Source organism: Amblyomma maculatum, chromosome 10, assembly GCF_055883805.1.
Source record: "Amblyomma maculatum isolate TAMU_Amacu chromosome 10, ASM5588380v1, whole genome shotgun sequence".
Lineage (NCBI taxonomy): Eukaryota > Metazoa > Arthropoda > Arachnida > Ixodida > Ixodidae > Amblyomma > Amblyomma maculatum.
In genome coordinates, this window is record NC_139353.1 from 113,335,248 (window position 1) to 113,351,252 (window position 16,005).

Sequence of the window (16,005 nt, forward strand, 5' to 3'; positions counted from 1 at the left end):
ATTTTTCTCTTTCACTTCGTTTTGCATTAACATCCAGTAGTAGTAGTTAGGACTATCTAGAAAATCAATGAAAGAATAATTTAGCAACGAAGAGCAAAAAACTACAGCACTTAGAATGAATATATCTGGTTAGATAAATAGTTGTGGTGCAACCTCATGAAAAGTGGAAAAATTACGCTCATACAATTTTTCTAGGAATTCATAGAAACCTTTTTGATATGACACTTATCAGATACCAAGACCGACATTTTCGTAGCGATTAAAGAACGTTCCTGGTTACAGTTTACCGCTATGGGCTAAGCTAGCTGGAAGCCCCAATAAATAACTTTTTGCTTAATACAAAATCATAAATCAACCTGATTCGTGGAAATATATTTGCTTTGATATGTGTTTGCTGCGTTTCAATGTGCGTTGAATTTTTGCTGTTGTGCTCTGTTTGATCTATCCATCATACTGCCTCCCGACAGTGCTTATATTTGTATATATTTGCTTATGTTTGTGTGTAGGCAGGCCTCCTTGCTATAGCGGCGATTGAGGGCCCTACTAGGCTGAGAAATATATTAGTTCTACTAATCTCCCAAAAATGCAACCCTGATAAAATTGTCGACATTTTCCTGCTCCTAAGTCCTGACTACTTTTTAAATGTATTTTCACACGTTTCCTCGATAAATGGGTGTTTTGTCATTGCAGCTAAGTACTCAGACGGCTTTTTTAACACTTATTACACATAGAGGTACGCTGGCTGAATTATATAAAAATGGCTGTGAGTGGAGGCCAGCTTGCTAAAATAGGAAACAGTTCATAAGGAATTGTGATGTCTTGCTGCAATGTTATGTCAAGTAGCAATCACTGCAAAATGATTTCATGTAACACTCTAGAAATGTTTTTCAGTTAGGTTAATCATGTAGAACAATTCTCTCAGTCGTGACCTCAAGGACATTTTGGCAGAATATAAATCACGCAGCTTTTAAAATATCTATTGTCACATTTCTCAGACGCTCCGGTTACAAAGCTTATAAACAAATACAGGAGTCATTTTAGTTCAATGCAGTATGTATGACATCTTTTATCGCTTCTGCCGAATTTTAGCGGGTAGGGCGCTGGATTGCTGAAACTAACGCCAAGGCCCTGGGGTCAAACCACGATTACAGTGAACGTTTTTAATGGAGGAGAAAGGCAAAACTCCCATGTGCTGTGCAATGTTAGGGCACGTTCAAGAAGCCCACCTGGTCCAAATTTTTGAAGGCCTCCCTATAGGGCATCTGCCATGGCCTTAGTGGCTTTGGAACGTTAAAGCGAAAAACCTAAAGCCATAAACCAAACAAATACAGGATTCAGTTTATTGTACTATGTATTGCGTTCTTTACCTGCATTGCTATTACTCAGTTGTATGCCTACCACTGCGGCCGCACATTTGTGTCGAATATACTGCTATACACTATTGTAAAGTGCTTCTTTAGTGAGTGCTAATGTACCCAAGTTGGTGTCAATTAATCCAGAGGCCTTAACTAATGCAGCTATTCGACAGATCAGGTCGTTGCGTTTTCTACATTAAACACCACCAAGTAAATACCGACTGAGTACATATTGTTGACACCCAATCACCCAGGTTACTCTAGGTTTCGGCGGTTGCGACATCGTGGCCACTAGTGACCCCAATCCGAGATACTTTTGTCAGCGTTACCGGAAAATGTCGGTATCTGAAGACGGAAGCTCCGCCCAGTACAAGCTTGTGTACAGGAACGCCGGTTGCGACGAATCTCCGTAAGTTATAGGCTTCAAACTGGGAGCTTATAAACTGGCAATAATTGGACATAAGAATTAATGCTCTCGAACATGGGCATTTTTCGTAGGATATTCTGTTATCGGCCTGATAACAAATATTCTATAGAAAAAACATGTTCTAAGCAAGCGTTTTAAAACTTGTCTGCAAGATAACTGCCAGAAAGTTTAAATCAGGGTTAGCTGCAGAGGAGAGCTTGTCTGCTTACTAAGTGTTTTCCTGTGTGCCAGAAAGCTAACGCACAGGTCTTATTCTGCGCGCAGAGATCTAGCACTTAGGTTAACAATGATGGGAGATAGCTTGTGGGGATTGTTTTCCCGGAGCGACAAGAACCACGCGGCAGAGCCTGCTGCTGTGGTAATGCTAGCTAGAGAACCATTGTGCCTCTGCGACAAGTAGGTACAGCAGTCATGCTGCTGACCATTCCAAAATGAGCTTCTTCTAGAAGCACTGTCACTTATGTTATTCTCGCATTGTTTCCGCGTCCCCATTGGGTCATATCCTAATGGCGCATTGGGGTGTTCTTTCGACGTAAGGCCACGCGCGGGAAAGGAACTGGTGCAACAGCAGGTGCGTACATTTTTCCTTCCATGTTATCTAGCTTAGGCCAGGGCAACACGTGTTTCGATGAAGATGATGAAAAAAAACATTATATACAGGGAGTGTACGGGGGCGGTTATTGAGGGGCCTCTCCTTACAATTACTAGGTGGTCTCCCTCTTACGAGTACATTTACGAGAGTCCATTTGCGTCGGCAGCGGCCCGAGTCCGCTCGGCCAAGGCTCGTTGCGCCGTCAGGTCAGAGCAGCCGAGCTGGGCCGCCTCCCACTCATCCCGGGAAGAGGTGGGTAGCGCGCGCACTTTGTATGCCTGGACCAGTCCTGCAGGTCCGAATGGAACCCGTTGCTCGCCTGTGCCACGCCGGCGCTTTTGAGTCGGGAGGCCCTGATTCGGTGCTGTTCTCTTTGAACGTAGACCAGTGCCGGGGGTGAAGTGCGTTGAGCCATCGACATATATCTTATGATATGTACTTTATACATCCCTCATTCCTCGTGATGTATTGCTCTGCCGATGTGTGAAAACCTGTGAAGGCATGCAAATCCACGCATTGTATATGTTATTGCTGTGTCTGCCTATGTGAAGTGGGCGGGGTAAAAAATCTCGCCAAGATGTTTGTGTGGCTTTTAGTCTACAATCCCCAGTATCAATCCTAACAATGCTTAAATAAAGTGAATTTATTCTCAGTATATAATTAGTGGCAGGTCACTGCACGTTTTTAGAAATATTCAGCAGCACCATCTACGGCAATCAACTATTGTGCATCAGCATCTCAAGCGAAATATGGATGCATATCATCTAGCCATCTGCCAGATTTTCCTTTTAAGGAATTTTGTGGTGCTTCGGGGTCATAAAAAATAAATGAATTAATTAATAGGTCTTCAAAAATTAAAAAAAGAGATTGCGGAACAACCAAATAGAAATGCCCGTTCCCCGCTTTTCCTGGCTGCCTAATTGCCAACACCTTGAAACGTAAAGCGCACATGAGTAATAGTAGCCTCTCTTTCAGGATTAGAGCTAATGCTACGTTCACAGTGGTTAACAACACTATACTGCTTGTCACATCTGACAGAGGTGAGTCGAAAATTTAGTTTTTCAAACTGACACATCACATTACTGCACAGAGAGTAAATTCGGAAGAATATATTTGCTTTTCACTCTCAATATCCGTGCGGAAAGCAAATATCTTCGCCCTAAATAACTTCTTAACGAAGGTCGTTTCAATAGTCAAACGTGGTACAAAGAACACTTATTTGTGCAAGATAGAACTTCTTGGCAGACTATTTGATATGTACGTACATGATATTCTCTGCTAACTCTTCCACCGCCTTTATAAACTATATAGCAATGTCAAAAAGCATGTAGATTCACATTATGGGCAGTATTTGCCGGATTCGTTCCGCAGTGTCGACCCATTCATCGCCTTAGTCAAACAGGTGTGCGAAGTCCATAATATGTCTGAAATGCTGAAGCGAAAAATTGGTACTAATCCACTCAGAAAAGAATGCGGGCGGGTAAAATTTGTGGTGCTTTATCTCACGTTAGCACGCATGATCATGAGTAGGAGCTTTCGCATCGAGTAGTAGTTCCAGAAAATACTTGTCGATGTGAAATTTAGACTTTAGTGTTTTCATGTGTGAAAGAGCAATAAGGTGATCATTCGTTTACATTGAAATTCTTGTCCAAACTCTGCTGAAGTGCTATCCAGGCATTTTTATCGCCTATAGTATATACCTATAATTGCCTACAAAGTGAGATACGTTTGTAAGTATTAGACGGGTAGCGTTACCTGCTTAACGCATTATTTCCCGAATGCCGCCAAAGCCTTAATTCATCCTGAGCCGCACGTATGTAACAAGAACTCATTTCTTCACATAACTCAGGACGGGAACTATGTAATCCTTTATGCGAGTGGAAATAAATTCGCGCCCCCTTTAGCTCCTTGCTGTGTTTCAAGTTATCTTTCAAACAGAACTGTTTTCAATAGTGTCGTGCAAATAGTAAAAAGCAATTTCTTTACAATTGATGTGGGACGGAAACACGTGGATGAAAATGTTAACTCTTGGTTTATTGCTACAGAATACACAGTGACACAACGGCATAGGTGTGAAAGTTTCGTCAACAAAATTTTGAGAAAACAAAGAATTACGCCGCTAATGATAGACCAATCGAGGGAGATGACAGATTGTGAATAATTAAAAGTTTATCCGCCGTTCCCATCTGTCCTCCCCACCAAATACTTAATGCAAGTAGGCACGCGATTTAAACTTTTGCGCGCCAGGCAGTCAATGGCTAATATCGCTCAGCTTTCTGTTCTTCAACACGCGCCCTCTAATTGGTTGCTTCCATAAAGCTTGCGTGATTGCCCATTAGCCGCGTCTGTGACCGTCCTCGTCCTCTCCGCTTTTTGTCTTCCCTCCTTTTGTTGTTTTCGCGCTTTCTTACAGTGCTGTGCTTTACTTCCAAACAACGATTTCTCGGGGTGAGCTTTCGAACTGCCTAGCACCTTTTATATCTTCTAGTGAGATTCAAATCAATGTTTCCACCAAAAGTTCAACCTCTTAAGCCGCACATATATGCTCACGAATATCGCTCCAAATTTCTATCTGCGTTCCTAATCTTTAATGTATTCCATTGGCAATTTTCGCAGTATGAAGCCCAACACACCTGATAATATCAATCAATTTATTCGTCACCAAAAACCCAATCTATGGCGAGGAAAGTACACGAAGCAATTGTGCAGAATGGCAGCTTGACAGGGACGCAACCACGCTGGCAGGAATTTTTTATGAACGTTTTGGTTGCTTCATATAATTCCTTTAAAAGGATACGTTCATCTGGCGGGAATTTTACTATATGAAATGTTAGCCATTTGTATTTGGCATCTTGACATGTTTCTCGGCTTCGGGCTTAAAAAATTACAGTTTTCCTATTTGCGCCTCTGCCCGATACTCTGCGTCAGACACCTGGCCCCTTCTGTATGTTTTCCCCAATTGATTTAGCAATTCTTTCAAGCATTTGACGAAAATTTGCGCTACTGCTCTGTAACTCTTTTAATATCTAGGTTGCAGTGGGACTTATAAGGTTCAGTTTAGAAACGTATTGTTTCTTTTTCGTTAAAGCAAATATATTTCAGCCTTGACACGTTTTTGCTGAAGAATTTACAATTTAACTTCGTCTTTTTGTCCTTTTCTAAAACTTTATGTTTAGCAGCCGGCTTACCTTATCAAGCGATGCTGTCTAGGACTTCATAACTTCCCGCATTTCATCGAAATCACTTATCTCCTTTCTCACTTCTTAGATGAAATTCAAGACCAGCCTTCAATCTTGTCACTCCGGATTTCATTCCATATCCGTAACCTCGTTTGGAAACGTCATTAGCTATGTGCAAAATATGCAGTTGTAAATTACTATAGCAATCAGCTTAGAGAAGCACTGACAGCGAAAAGATGTAGGGAGATTTAAATGTAGAGTGGGGCCTGTGCTATAATCTGGAATCAGAGACCTTAACTTGCCCTTGGCATGCAACGCTGGCATAGCCGTCAATAAGTTTTATCGCATCCGTCCGGCATATCACGTCTTCAGCCTTGCACACGAGCTCCAACAGAGAGCTCTTGACAAGCGACGTTTTTCATGTACATTCCTGTGTTGCATAGCTGTAGTAGTCGTTCCAGCCAAAATGGCTTTGCCATCCGTGGAGTGCGCAGAAGTTAAATTAGCATCAGCATGTAGTGCTGATAATGTTACTTAAAACGTTGTTTATGACAAACCTTCAAATCATAACCAATGTTCTGTGAAAGGTTACGGATTCGCTAAAACATGGGCACAATGAGGCATCAAAGAGAGGTTAGTTTTCTATTGCAGCAATGTATTACATTGTGTAGTGATCAATCAAACGACGCACACAATCATTTCATAGTACGAACGAACACCGTCGACACAGACATTACAAGGCTATGTGCCGTGAAACCTTCACAAACAAAGAGCTGGACGGCTGTCTAGGTTCATATGCACTATCCCCTCTAAAAATAACGCGATGTGCGTGAAAGAAAATCCAACTAGCCTTCAAGAAGTTGCTGTATACGGTGTTTAAAGCTATTGTTTTATCGTATAGTTTGGACAGAAATCTGCTGATTCGCGTCTTTATTGAACGTGCTAGCAATTTATCGTATAATGTGTATGGCACACTGTGTTTGCATGATTAACGATAGAGAATTTAAAATAAATAACTATATTTATCGCCCAGTAGTGTTTATTGCAGCACGCAATTCACCTTTGTTTTTTAATCGAGACATAAACATTACTATTGACAGTTTTAGATTTTGCCATACTAGTTGTTTAAAACAAACTGGATTCCAAGGCATGAAGAGCCTATCAGTCTGCGGCCGAAAGTTTGGGGGGCGGATGAGGTTAAGAAGTTCGCAGAGGTCAGGTGGGTGCAGCTGGCACAGGACCTGATTATTTGGAGGAATATGGGTGAGGCCTTCGGCCTGCAAGTGGTATAGTCAGGCTGATGATGATGATAGTAGAAGTTATAAGGCCTACTTCGAGCAACTATTCGGAAAAAAGTCAGTGCCAGTGCGTCTTAACCCTGTACGAGGCAGAGGCCTGCTTCGCTGGCCAATACGTTATAAAGCTTCCCCTCCCCTAGAGCTGGTATAGTCCGGTGTTAACCTGCCAGTTTTTCATATCGCACCACGGCCTCGTCTTTATCTTTTCATCGCACAAAGTTCTACTGATTACATTACATGAGCCTCCATGTTAGTAAAAAAAACTAACGGAGGTAATAGATAGTTTAGTGAATCTGCCAATTCGTTACAAAACAAACGTGAATGATGCAAAACGTAGGGAAATAAGCGCTAAGAATTCATTGCATGTGTATCCCTGCCTAGCCAAGCTAAGATCCTCTTTTGTTTTCTTTTCAGACACTGAAATAGACGAACTAAACATTGTTTACCTCGTCAACAATACATGCTTTGTTGCGCAGTCAAATCTTACACAGGGTAAGGACCAACTATACGCCTTTAATCATAAATGCCTAGTTTTAACAGTAACGTTTATTAACCCCGTATATCTCTTCAAAATGACGATATTTTTTTCACTACCAATGTTTCCAAACTTGCTTCTGAAAACTCGTAGGTAAGGCGCTGAAGTTTCATTAAGTGCTTGAACCTTGGCTATTCTTGCATGCAAAATGCACTCTACCTATACGAAGACCTTGATCCCTGTCAAGATGCACGAAACATCTCTGGCACGGTGCGAGTAGATCTTGCTCGCCGGCTGGTGGATGAATGCAATATAACGTTTTCTAGTTAGGAACGGTGTGGTGCAAGTTGCCGCGGTGCGCAGTTTTTTCATACATTTCTTTATTTTTATTACGTGCTGAGACCAAAAGATGTCTGAGGAGGGGTGAGAGACTTTCTAGGCCCGTTTTTCTGAGGACCTGCGGCGGCGCACTTCAGGAGTTGTGAGATTGATCAGTTCCGAGGGGTGTTTCTGCACTTCCCTCATTTGTTCTTGGCCAGATGGATTGTAGCCGCTATCAGCGCTGAGTTGTTTTGCTGAACTTCGTGCTACACTTCCCGAGAGTGTACAAATCAGTGAAACGGCGACGGGGACGCCATCTCGTTCTCCTTCGGAGCTATTTGTTAAATTGATTGCATTGCAGGCTTTTTGTGTTCATAGCCACGGCTGCTAATATTAAGGTTACCTATACCGCTTCTTAAATATGAACTATCGGTAGGCTGCCATTTTCACATTTGCTTACACGCAAGCAATAAATGGATGTATTACACTGACGAATCTAAAGCGCCGGCGTTGTAAAGGTACCAGGCCCACTAGGCCTTTGAAAATGATTAATTCGGTCATTGAGGACATATTCCTGTACTTACAAATCTAGAGTTCATTTTCGCAATTGCTTAACTTTCCCTTGTGTTATGATCGAGGCGGCGCTATTGGGTTGTGGAGCATAAGGCATTCTCTGGTTCGTGTATGCGCCGAGATTAACCGGAAATGATGAGCGCATGTGATAGGTTTGAGTGCAGCGTACTCCACTCTTAGCAAAGAATTTCGAAAAGTTCCTGCTCAAGTGTCCTTTACGGCTTTGCAACAAACGTATCTTAAACGCCGGCACTAACGATGCTAGCCGGCTGGTCATGTAAAAAATCGACATGCACCAGAAATGATTAGAGAATACTGCCGCTTTAAATTTAACTCTGTGGATGGGCATTCACAACATGATTTAACAGGATTTCACAGAGCCTTCTTAAGTGACTATATTTACCGTATGACAGAACACTGAATCAGGGTTCAGGGAGAGCATCAGTTCACAAGCCGAGCCAACGCGCTGCACAGGTGAAGAGAGGTTCTATTGTCAAAACGTTAGCTCAGCCTGCGCACTGAGGCTCCCACTAAGCCAATGTTAAATGATATTTAATAGAGTGTAGCGACCTTATTTCTGTCGTTCTGCCCTATATTCAGTTCAGTTCAGTCGTTCCCGAATCTTCGTGACCCTATAGACCATGTCACGCCACGCTTTCCGGTCTCTCACTATCTTCCTAACATCACATAACTTCATCTGCAGCGGCTCGAGGATATCATCTAACCATTGCGTTCGCTGCCTACGCTTTCTCCGGCGACCCTCAACCTTTCCCAACATCAAATCTTTCTCTACCGACTCCTCTCTTCTCATGAGATGACCAAAGTAGCTGAGCTTTAAATTTAGAAGTTGACCCTCCAATGAGCAGTCAGGGTTTATGGTCGACAATATTGACTGATTTGATCTTCTGGAAGTCCAAGGAACTCTCAAGAGTCTCCGCCAGCACCACAATTCAAACGCGTCAATTCTTCGGTGGTGAGCCTTCTTCACAGTCCAACTCTCGCATCCATACATCACAACTAGAAAGACCATAGCACGAGTTATACGGATCTTGGTTGGCAGACTAATGTCTCTGCTCTTTACTAGGCGGTCAAGGCTAACCATTGCTCTCTTTCCCAGAAGCAGGCGTCTCCTAATTTAATGGCTGCAGTCTCCTTCCGGGGTAATCTTGGAGCCCAAAAAGCGAAAATCTGTCACAGCTTCCACTTATTGTCCCTTGATACTCCAGGACTTGATAGGGCAAGACGCCATGATCTCTGCCTTTTTAATATTCAGTTTTAGCCCAAACTTCTCACTTTGTTCTTGTGAGCGCATCTGAAGTCTCTTGATTTCCACTTCACTTTCTGCCATTAAAGTGGTATCATCCGCATACCTAAGGTTGTTGATACGTTTTCCAGCACTCTTCACTCCAGTTGAAGACTCGTCCAGACCGGCCTTCCTCATGATGCACTCAGCATATAGGTTAAATAGGCAGGGCGACAGTATGCAGCCTTGCCTCACTCCTTTCTCAATCGGAAACCAATCAGTAAGACCATGCCCAGTTCTGACTGTGGCCTCTTGCCCTTCATACAGGCCCTGAGGAGACAGATGAGGTGAATTGGAACTCCAATCTCTTGGAGAGCTTGCCACAATCTGCTGTAATCTACGCAGTCAAACGCTTTCGTATAATCAATAAAGCAGAAGTAGATGGGTTTCTGGAACTCTCTTGCTATTTCCATGCTCCAGCAAAGGTTGGCAATTTGTTCTCTGGTTCATCTGCCCTCGCGAAACCCTGCTTGCACGTCTGGAAGCTTCCGATCCACATACTGCTGCAGCCTACCGTGGAGGATTTTCAACATCGCCTTGCTAGCATGCGAAATAAACGCGATTGTGCGGTAGTTGAAAGATTCTTTGGCACTGCCTTTTTTTCGGAATGAGAATGTAAACTGACCTCCTCCAATCCTGTGACCACTGCAGGGTTGTCCAAGTCTGCTGACATAATGTATGCACAATGTTAACAGCGTCATGTTGAGGTTTTGAAGCAACTCAGCTAGAATGCCATCAATTCCGCTAGCTTTGAGCTTAGCAAGGCTGACTAAGGCCCATTCAACTTCACTCTTCAGGATGCCCGGCTCGAGATCAGTAATCACCACCGTCTTATGTTGGGTTTGCATATTCGGGTCCTTCTTGTACAGTTCTTCTGTGTATTCCTGCCACCTCTTCTTTATCTCTGAGGCTTCAGTGAGGTCATGTTATGAAATGCAGTGCAGCTCACAGAAATTTTGGGAAACAATTTACCTAATACCCACTTAAAGATTTCGAATAGCTTATCATTATTCGCTTTCGTTTCCGAGCGCAATCCGTCTGTTTCCCCGTCAGCTAATTTTAAAACTGCCTTGTCTTTATTAGCTACTAGCGTAGTTCTCTGTTTAAAATGATCGTTTTCACTAGCTTACATTTTTCTTCTCCGTTAATCAGTATCTGTGCAGAAGAGTTCTTTCGAGCATATCCGTTGAGGGACCGGTGCGATCATAACTAAACAGAGCGCGCGTTTCCGTAAAAATTCTGCACTGGAGAAAAGAAAAGCATATTTGTCCAAGTGAAAGGGCATTGGCGTCTACAATTGGCTCGAACATACTACCGCTGCCAGTTTCAATTATGCGACGCTTCGATAATGGTAGAAGAAAAAGCGTGCTTTGTTTATTTTTGTCCGCCCAGGTACATAACTATTTTTTTTTTGAGGAGGGGGGGGGGGGGGCTAAATATATCAGATTGCCTGCCAAAAGCCTATATTCTCATTTTTATTTCGGTTATTTTTGTTAAGGGCCCCAAGCTACGTTTTACTGCTTGCTAAAAATAAATCTCTTCCTAAAACTTTGCCGCCCGTTCCTTGCCCAAACTGTTTCCCTTCTGTGACTAGTGCACATTAGTTCACTTTTATCCACAATGTTTTGTGCGAAGACATTTATTTGCATTCTAGGGGCGGGAATAGATTCTGTCATCAGGGCGTGCCCGTACGAACAGACGAGGAAAAAAAATGTCACCGCCAGGAATCCAACCACATAGCTAAGAGATCAGCTTCCTTTGCTCATACACAAAGGCACAATGCTGCCATAGCCGATCACCCCTCGCGTAAACCGCAACACACTCGCGCTGTGCAGTAAACGTCGCTGTCTTCAGGAGTGAATATACTTTTGCAGGTTGGCTATTCATTGCAAGTCGGGAAGCTAAGCGCAGAGAGTACGAAGGAGAAATACGAAGCGGGACAAGCGCTAACATTCAACTGCAATTAAAGTGGAAAAATAGGTTATATACGCATCTGATCATGGTAAGAAGAAAGGGTAGTAAAAATGTAACAAAACTGCCACATGCCTTCATGCCACTTAATCGAGCTCTTTTCTTGATAATGGGTCAACAGGTCATCGGCGGCGTTGCCATAGAAGGAGCTCGACTTCGCGCCATAACGGCAAGTGGCACTGTTGTGTGTTTTGCTCCCCTCTTTCCTTGAGCAGTCAGATGCGTATATATGCTGCTTTTATGCAATAAACGCTGTCTTAAAAATTTGTGTTTATATCCCGCATTATCTTCGTCCTTCCTCCTTCCTCCGCTATGCTTCCCGAGGTACAATCTCCGCCTTGGTCAATTTCCGAATGCGTGTACATTGTTGCATGCGTGAAGAGCCATCTGCGCAGCTTCTTTATTTTTCTTAAGTAAATATACCCTCACATATTCTATATTGCAAAGCGAAGGCAAGGTCCGCTATTGCAGCGTGGGGAGTATCCAGCACGCAGCGCGACAGAATTATCAGCGCTTTCGCATTTGTGTACCTAAGCAGACTTCGGTGCACTTCTGCAATGTTTCGGCGCGATCGTTAGGGCTTCGTCCCTGCCTAAACATCGTTACATGTATGTATGTCTGTCCGGTCCTACATCCGTGAATGCCGCAGGTATTTGCTAGTAGGGACATGTCTTGGTGCGAACTGCTCAGCGGTTTCAATGACGCTACGAGACAGCATGTGAAGGTAGGGTTGTCAGGAACTGTCAAAATGATGAGTACATTTGAGATGAGAATCATTTGCATCTGACCTATTAGAGCCACAAATCAGACACGCTGCTTGTATAGCCTATGCAAAGCCAATCCTAGGGCACGTCAATGTGAAGCTTTTTGACACGCCCTGCTCACGTGTGCGCTATGTCAACTAAATAAAGCGCTTTAAAATCAAGCAAAACCTTGCAAAGTCAACATCAGTATTGAAAAACCAATGCTAACCTTTCTAGAGCATGCTTATAGGCGAATGGGTGCGAGCTGAAAAAAGCAATAATTTGTTTACACCTACTATTTTGATTTCCCGGTATAAGTCACTGATCAAACTTTGAGATTGTCTTGTGATCTACATATCAAGGCTATTTCATCTGTCAATTGTAAGTTAGAATGGAACTCTCTATTAACCCTCATCCTCAGCAGTAGCTAATATTTCTTAGCGATTATATTCTGGTATCGCGGGCTACATTGATCCCGGTGCATGTGCGGATAGGGCTCACTCTCCAAATGGCTCTATGGCCGACCGGCTCGCGCCAGCTGGCCGACACCTGGTACTATTTTGTGCTCTCACTGCGGTCTGCATATCGGCCGACGCTGCCACAGAAGGTCATGAGAAAGGATTGCGTTGTACTCCTTTTGATATTTTCAGGCATGCGAACAGAAGAGAACAAAGTGCAAAAAGAGGCTCTCCGGGATAGAAGTGGAAGAAGAGGAAGCTCACCATCGGTTGATTAGCACATCAGGCTAAGGTGCAGAACCATTCTGTAAATAAACCTTAACAGTGTGGTGGAGGTGCTGAAAGATCACCACGGATACCTCTCTACCTCGTTCGAGCCGACGACTCGCTGGGCTCCCCCCTTTGACACCCACAATGATTCAAGACGGCGATGCACGGCAGCCAGGTCCAGCGGCACCCGCATGGCAGCATTACCGTGAGCCGCGGACCTTTTCTGGCAAGGCTGGCGAAGACGTGGACGACTGGCTCACCAATTACCAGCGGGTCCCTAGTGAAAAATCCCGTATAGCGACAAACGGGTTTGAACAGGTCCTAAATTATCCCGTACAAATTTGATACCGGTGTGACCAGTCCTGTATGAAGCTTAAACGGGTTTATATCGAACAGGTCATGTCCGGTATAAATCTCAATCCGGACGGTCCAGTCCAACATAGAGTTAATACAGGGCAGACCATTTCCGATATGCAACTTATACATGACATCCCAATCTGGTATTGATGTGAAACAGGGCGGACCAGTCCTGTATGGAGCTTAAACGGGTTTATATCGGATAGGTCATGTCCGGTATGAATCTCAATCCGGACGATCCAGTCCGGTATCGAGTTAATACAGGGCAGACCATTTCTCGCATGCATCTTATACACGACATCCCAGTCCAGTATGGATATGAAACAGGGCGGACCAGTCCCGTATTGAGCTCATATACAGGACAGGTCATGTCCGGTTTAACAAAAACCGGACAAATCCGATATGAATGAAACTGATACGGGACAGAGTATTTCCGCTTCTCAGTACAACTCGGGCGCATCGTGAAGCTCAGCCAGGATGACCACGTCGGAATATGCCTTCACGCTAAATAAGCATGAAACCATACATAATATATGTTAAAACTTTTCTGTATATGTGGAGTACGCGTTGTTTCGTACATACCTAGAAGATATGAAGCCGTGGATGTGTGCGCTAGCAAGTACATACATGCATCGCGTTTTGTTTTTGCGTGTGCAACAGTCGCTGCAGCTTGTACGATCTTGCGGTGCATCTTCATAATCTGTGACTGAAGATCTGCCACCTTCAACACGAAAGGGCAAGCAAGAACGTAGCGTTTCGTTAGCGCGGATAAAACACGCTCGAGAATAAATGAAACATCGCTGACCATCGAAATATGCACAGGTAAGCCGGATATCGGGAGTCGCTTCCTCGAGTGTTTACTCATGCAAAACACTTGGTCAGAAGTAAATTCATTGACGTCGCAGCTCCGCTGGCAGCAGGTGAAGCTAAGACAAGCAGTATTACAAGTGTTGGTACACCGCATATATCTATATGTAGCAAAAATTGCATGCGTTCGAAGGCGATGACAAAACACATAAGCACTAGTAAATTATGACATTAGGAGGTTTGTCTGCAAGAAAGCGATACATTGTAAAGATGCGGGACAGGATAACCCTTCGTGATAGCCAGGAAAAAGATGCAGCGTGTTTAAAGGGCGATCGTTCAATTACGGCCACAAATGCTACACCCTAAAAAAATACACAAGCTACAAAAGAGCAATCTCGACTACATAAGTAGATATATAACCACCAACACCATGTCTTGCCGTGGTGTAGTGCTTGCTTGCCGGCCTAAAAGACCGAAGTTCGAATCACATGTAATTTTTTTTCCTTTTATATTTGCTTTTTGTTTCTTTTTCTTTTTTTCTTTTTTTTTCTTTTCCAAATGCAGTAGTGTTATGTATTATTCAGCCTGTATCAATTAACCAGAAACCGGACGAACGCGTCATTTCTGGAACTGATACCGGGCAAAGTACTCCGCTTCTGAACAGAAGCCGGGCCGATCGACGAAGCTCAACCAGAATGACCATGCCAGACACGCCAGCGCACTAAATAAGCATGATACCAAACATGTTATACAACTGTTCTGTATATAAAGGGCGCGCTTAGTTTCCCGAATACCTCGAAAATGCGAAGCCGTCGAAGTGTGCGCTAGCAAGCATATACGCGCGTCGCGTCGCTTTTGCGCGTACAACAGTCGCTGTAGCTCGTACGATCTTGCGGTGCGTCTACATATCTGCGACTGAAGCTGCCGCCTACAACACGAAAGTAGAAGCACGAACGTATCGTTTCGCTAGCGATGACAAAAAAACTGTTCGAGAAAAAATAAACAAACATCGCTCACCATCGAAAGATGCGCAGATAGCCGCACACCGCGTGACGCGTTCTCGAATGTTTACATACCGAAACCGCTCAGTCGGAAGTGTATTCATTGGCATCGATGCTCCACTGGTAGCACGTGAAGCTAAAACGCACAGTATTACAAGTATTAGTGCAGCGGATATCTCTATGTAGGAAAACTTACAAGCGTTCGTAGAGGATGAAAAACACATCAGCACTAGTAAATTATAATATCTCGAGGTTTGCCTTCAATAAAGCGACGCATTATAAAGATACGGCACATTTGTGAACCCTCGTGATAGCCTGCAAAGATATTCAGCGTGTTTAAAGGGCGATCAGTGAATTACGGCCACAAATTCTACTGCCAAGGAAAATATAAAAGTACGGAAGAGCAAAAGTAGCTACATATATTGAATAATAACCGCTGTAACCATAAGCCGCCGTAGAGTAGTGGTTAAGGTGCCCGTCTGAAGACCATAAGGACCGATATTCGATTCCACATACCGTACTAATATTATTTTTTGTTATTTTTTTTTAATTTTATATATTATTTCAAATTTATTCGTTTTATTTTATACTGTTGCATGCTTTTTCCAACCTGGCGACGCGTTTCTTTCCGGAAACGAGGGCCATCAACCATACAGGCCATTCCCGTATCAGAGCTCCACGCGGTTTCATTCCGGACTTTCCAGGGCAGTACAGGAATTTGCTGAAATAGCCCCAATCCTGTATCCCAGATCCTGTACAGTAAACCTGTATACAATTTCCTGTACGAATTTTATACAGGATTTTTCAGTAGGGGTGAGCAAGTACAATCGCTGGGATGCCACTGTTATGCTGGCAAATGTTTTTTTCTTGGACTC

General features: G+C 43.5%; 1 protein-coding gene across 1 annotated transcript in view; it reads left to right on the plus strand.

Annotated features, from left to right (window-relative positions):
• Positions 1 to 1,612: 1,612 nt before the first annotated feature.
• The window catches only part of LOC146177265 (uncharacterized), a 32,431-nt gene continuing 18,038 nt past the window's right edge, over positions 1,613 to 16,005 (plus strand). The window contains exons 1-3 of the mRNA XM_084580413.1: positions 1,613 to 1,764; positions 3,350 to 3,414; positions 7,266 to 7,343. Coding sequence (XP_084436539.1) covers positions 1,691 to 1,764; positions 3,350 to 3,414; positions 7,266 to 7,343 — 217 coding nt within the window. The 5' untranslated portion in view covers positions 1,613 to 1,690. The remainder of the gene's footprint in view (positions 1,765 to 3,349; positions 3,415 to 7,265; positions 7,344 to 16,005) is intronic.